Below are 5,543 nucleotides of genomic sequence, written 5' to 3'. Positions count from 1 at the left end.
TGGGACTACAGGCGCCCGCCTCGTCGCCCGGCTAGTTTTTTGTATTTTTTAGTAGAGACGGGGTTTCACCGTATTAGCCAGGATGGTCTCGATCTCCTGACCTCGTGATCCGCCCGTCTCGGCCTCCCAAAGTGCTGGGATTACAGGCTTGAGCCACCGCGCCCGGCCTAATTTTTGTATTTTTAATAGAGATGGGGTTTCACCATGTTGGCCAGGCTGGTCTCAAACTCCTGATCTCAGGTGATCCACTTGCCTCGGCCTCCCAAAGTGCTAGGATTATAGATGTGAGCTACCATGCCTGGCCACCTTCCATTTATTTCATGCCACGAATGTAGCAAATTCTCACTACTTAGTTTTATATTTTAAATTATATTTAATGTATTTTTTTTTTTTTTGAGACAGAGTCTCACTCTGTCACCAGGCTGGAGTGCAGTGGCGCAATCTCAGCTCACTGCAACCTCCACCTCCCAGGTTCAAGTGACTCTCCTGCCTCAGCCTCCTGAGTAGCTGGGACTACAAGCACGTGCCAGCACGCCTGGCTAATTTTTGTATTTTTGGTAGAGATGGGGTTTCACCATGTTGGCCAGGATGGTCTCGATTTCTTGACTCATGATCTGCCTGTCTTGGCATCCCAAAGTGCTAGGATTACAGGTCTGAGATGCCGTGCCTGGCCTTAACTAATATTACTTTACACTTATTTATGGGCCAGATTATTTTCAAAAGAAAAAATTAAAAGAGCAAATTATAAGAATATAAATGGAATATTTGCTCCTGAACTAGTCTTACAGCTAAATTACTTTTGAATATAAGTTGAATCTCAGCATGGCTAATAGAACTGTTTAATTTGTGTGATATATAAAAGATGACCTTTGGAAAATACAACTCAAGGTATGCTGGAGTCATGTTCAAATAAATGTTTAGATTTTACATAATGAAAAGGAACAGAGGTTTAACTTAAATCTTCAAATAATGTAACATGTCCCAAAAGCATAACTTACTGCTTCAGTGTAAGCTTCACTGTTCTGTTCTTCATGAGCTTCTAGGAGTTTCTGGTAGCACAAAAATATTTTAAAAAATAGTTCCGTAAGATGAAGTCCCATTTCTAAATATATACTTTAAGTATAATACCAATGTTGCCAAATATTGCACACAATTGAGGAAATACTCAAATACAAGTCAAGATTCAAGTTAGGGATCTAGTTTTTGTACTAACATTTCTGAGGTGCCTATTTCAGAATACAACTACATGTTTCTGACCTTAATTGCATTTGAACAGCTATAATGCTAAAGCAGGAAAGTACCAGGGCCCCTCAGTTAGTAGACTTTATAGATTAAAACTTCACTTCATACCCAATCCCACTTAGGTGTTGTCACCTGACAGAACAAAAGCATTTTTCTCCAAAGTTCTAGTATTACTTACTTTCAATAATTTACATTCTCTTGAATCAGTAAACGCTGGAAACATTTCCTCATATTTCTCAAGAGCAAGCTGAGAGAGAAAAACCACTCATCAATTTCAGACTTACTAAACAAACAAAGCTTTCGACATTTTACCAGCTTCAAATAAGATCTACCTATATCCTATTAAGTGTTGAAGAAGTATGCAGTTAAACTCAACAGCAGAATCAACATAGAAAATCTGTCTATTCTGAACTTTCCATTTCAATTAAGAATAATTTCTAAACCATTTTCTTCTGAGTTATGCTGCTGCCGAGAAGACAGTGTAAATGAAAATGAATTCGTAAACACTCACAGACCGGGTATCTGTGCCATCCATTAAATGGAGAAGCTCTTAATACAGTACAGATTCCAAATAAATTACATTTAGCTTCCTGCTCAAAGCTGACAGAAAGAACATTCTCTTAGTGGCTTTAATTCTGCTCTTCCAACTCCAGACACCGGCCACACCAAGGCTGCCTGCCTTTTTGCCTCTTGGCTCCCAGTGCTCACTGTGCTTTCCAACTGCTTCTCAGTCCTCACTCCAACACCGTTTGTGAGCTTGCCTGTTTTTTTGGTTGTTTTTTAAATGGATATTATCCTACTCTTATCGTCTCCTCCTCCCCCTTAGTTCCTTATTTCTTTTCTTTTTTTTTTTTTTTTTTTTTTTTTGAGACAGAGTCTTACTCTGTCACCCAGGCTGGAGTGCAGAGGCACAATCTCAGCTCACTGCAACCTCTGCCTCCCAGGTTCAAGTGAATCTCCTGCCTCAGCCTCTCAAGTAGCTCTTAGAGACACCTGTCACCACACCTGGCTAATTTTTTTTGTATTTTTAGTAGAAACAGGGTTTCACCATGTTGGCCAGACTGGTCTCGAACTCCTGACCTCAGGTAATCCACCCCACTTGGCCTCCCAAAATGCAGGGTTTACAGACGTGAGTCACCACGCCCGGCCCCGTAATTTCTTTAAAGCAAAACTACTAAAAAAAAAAACAAAAAAAACCTGGCTACCAGTGAATATATACATATATTTAAGCCTATAGCACTAAGTATTCCCAGGCAGGGCCCCCCATTCAAGTACCAGGCTCTACACTGCTTAGCTTCCGAGATCAGACGAGACTGGCTGTGTTCAGAGTGGTATGGCCATAAACTATCAGGTAACTTTTGAGAACAGCTTTGACAGCTGTTAAAAGATTACAACTGGGACACATACCACAGAAAAATACCTACTATTTTTAATGTACCCAGTTTATTCTTGGTACTAACATCGCAATGAAACGACTCCAAGAACAAGAGAGAATGTGTACGTGTTCTTAAGGATGAAATCAGTCAATCGGTGCTGAAGGACTCCTTACCTTGGCATTCAACTCGTCTACTATGAAGTGGCAGAGGGCAGCTTTGAAGAAGTAATCCTTTGCACTGTACTTCAACAAAGGATTATCCATGGTGTTTGCCCCAACCTAGGCACAGAACGCAGAACTAAATTTAAAAGGTTTACCCTCTTATATCAGGCAAAGTCATCCTCATCTGTTGTCCTTTAGAAAATAATTATTGATCTTATGTTAGTTTAGCTATGAAATACATTATTTTAACCCAATACCATATAGTAGAAATTTTACTAGACAAGACCGTTAAATACATGAAGTCTTAACCAGTTAAAAATAGCTTAGAAGAATTCTGCTTCCAATAAGATGGAGTAAACATCCTTTACCCTAATCCTCCCACAAAGCACTACTGAAAGCCCAGGTCATTTTCTAAAAAACAAATGTTTCCCAAGGGAAAACGTGGTGGTGGGTTCCCTGGGTTTTCTTTTCCCTTCCTATATCCATGGCATGAAACAGGAACCAGCAACCCAGAAATGCCCATATGCGCAGATCAAAAGAGAAGAGACAAAAGACTGCTTTCTCTGGCCAAAGGAATAGAAAAGGGGCAGCCCAGTAAGAGAGAAAACACTTAGACAATAACTGCTCTACTCTAGCCAAATACCACAGAAAAACTGACGCCCTAACCCCATTTACATCGTCCTAAAGTCCATTCTTGAAAGACTGTAAGAAGGACCCCAATACCTCTGCTTAGGAGCTTCAGAGAAGGCCAAATAGGGAGCTGAGGCTTCATCCTCACCCAACCCGCTGCCACTAAGGCAGTGCAGACCACACTGGGAGCCTGCATCCTGCCACTACCCAGCAAGAAAGAGGTTCCCCTTCTTTCTCCAGCTGATGTGCTGTCAGAAGAGGTCTAGTGGAAGGTGAAGACTCTCACCATACCAAGAACAAACCAGCACTGTGCTGGCAGAAACAGATAAGGAGAGGGGATGCCACTTCTGCCCAGGGCTGACTAGGCCCCTCAGGTGTCAACAGAGACCTGGTGGGGAGCTGACACTTCTACCTCCACCTGGCAGTAATGAGGTAACATCCCCAACTTCCCCAGCCAGAGGAATGTCAAAGAAGGCCAACTGAAAGAGATGGTTTAAACAAGACCCAGTCTCATAACCTAATGTGCAAATGCCCTGTTTTCAATCAGAAATGACTCGTAATACCAAAAACACAGGAAGATCTCAAGCTAAATGAAAAAAGACCATTAATGGATGATGGTTCCAGATGATGGAAATGTCCAAAATATCCAACAAAGATTTTAAAGGAGCCCTCATAAAAAATGCTTCAACAAGCAATTACAACAACAGCTGAAGCTAATGGAAAAATGGAAAGCATCCACAAAGAAAAAGGAAGCCACAGGAAAAAAGATATAAAGTAAAACAAATAAAATTTCAAAACTGAAAAAAAAAAAAACACATAAAAAGTGGGTGGGCTCAACAGCAGGATGAAAGGGACAGAGGAAAGAAGCAGTGAATGGAAGACAACAACAGGAACAACAGAGAGAAGACAAACTGACAAAAAAGAACGGAACATCAAGGACCCATGGGATAACAAAACAGTCTCACTTTGGTGGCATCTGTGTTCTAGAAGGGGAGGAGAAAGAGAAAAGGGCTGGTTGGGCACAGTGGCTCATACCTGTAATCCCAGCACTTTGGGAGGCCAAGGCAGGTAAACCACTTGAGGTCAGGAGTTTAAGAGCAGCCTGGTCAACATGGCAAAACCTTGTCTCTACTAAAAATACAAAAATTAGCCAGGTGTGGTGGTGAGCACCTGTAGTCCCAGCTACTTGGGAGGCTGAGACAAGAGAAATGATTGAACATGGGAGGCAAAGGTTGCAGTGAGCCAAGATTGTGCCACTACACTGGCACGTCTGGGAGACAGAGCAAGACTCGGTCTTAAAAAAAAAAGGGGGACGCTGAAAAAGTACTTGAAGAAATAACTGCTAAACGATTCTCAAATTTGACAAGAAACATAAACCTACAGATTCTGTAAGTTTAGTGAAACTCAGATAGCTTAAAACTACATATATCTGTCCAAGCCACATTATAATTAAACTTCTGAAAACTAAAAGAAAAAAAATTATGAAAGTGCCCAGAGAACAACACCTTTTTTATAGGGGAAAACACGCTGAATGACAGCAGACTTCTCATCAAAAACAATGGAAGCCGACTGGGCGCGGTGGCTCATGCCTGTAATCCCAGCACTTTGGGAGGCTGAGGTAGGTGGATCACTTGATGTCAGAAGTTTGTAAAACCTTGGAAGCCATGAAGTGCACATTTTTCAAACTAAAGGAAAAGAGCAATCAACTTAGAATTGTACTCCCGGGGAAACTATGTTTCAGAAATGAAGGTGAAATTAAAATGTTTCCAGATAGAGGAAAACTAAGAAAATCTGGTTGTCAGCAGACCTACCCTAAAAAAATGACAAAAGGAGGTTCTCTAAATAGAAAGGAAACAATAATCTCGGAACATCCAGAAGGAAGAAAAAACATGGTAAGCAAAAATATGGGTAAATATAACAGGCTTTCTTTCTTGAGTTTTCTAAATTATGTTTGGTGGCTGAAACAAAAATTCTAACATTGACTCATGTGGTTCTAAATGTATGCAGAGGAAACATTAAGACAACTGTATTATAGGCCGGGCGCGATGGCTCAAGCCTGTAATCCCAGCACTTTGGGAGGCCGAGACGGGCGGATCACGAGGTCAGGAGATCGAGACCATCCTGGCTAACACTG

The 5,543-nt window shown here is 41.2% G+C and overlaps 1 protein-coding gene across 3 annotated transcripts in view; it reads right to left on the bottom strand.

Annotated features, from left to right (window-relative positions):
• The window catches only part of NAPB (NSF attachment protein beta), a 52,623-nt gene that overhangs the window by 4,409 nt on the left and 42,671 nt on the right, over positions 1–5,543 (bottom strand). For all 3 annotated transcript variants that reach the window (XM_017860096.1, XM_017860097.1, XM_017860095.1), the window contains 3 exons: positions 2,792–2,896; positions 1,421–1,489; positions 999–1,049 (listed from right to left, as the gene is read on the bottom strand). In XM_017860096.1, the coding sequence (XP_017715585.1) occupies positions 999–1,049; positions 1,421–1,489; positions 2,792–2,896 (225 nt within the window). The remainder of the gene's footprint in view (positions 1–998; positions 1,050–1,420; positions 1,490–2,791; positions 2,897–5,543) is intronic.

The sequence above is a fragment of the Rhinopithecus bieti genome, unplaced genomic scaffold (genome assembly GCF_001698545.2).
Source record: "Rhinopithecus bieti isolate Rb0 unplaced genomic scaffold, ASM169854v2 scaffold_49371, whole genome shotgun sequence".
In the NCBI taxonomy this organism is placed as follows: domain Eukaryota; kingdom Metazoa; phylum Chordata; class Mammalia; order Primates; family Cercopithecidae; genus Rhinopithecus; species Rhinopithecus bieti.
This window is presented reverse-complemented; position numbering and strand designations above follow the sequence as displayed.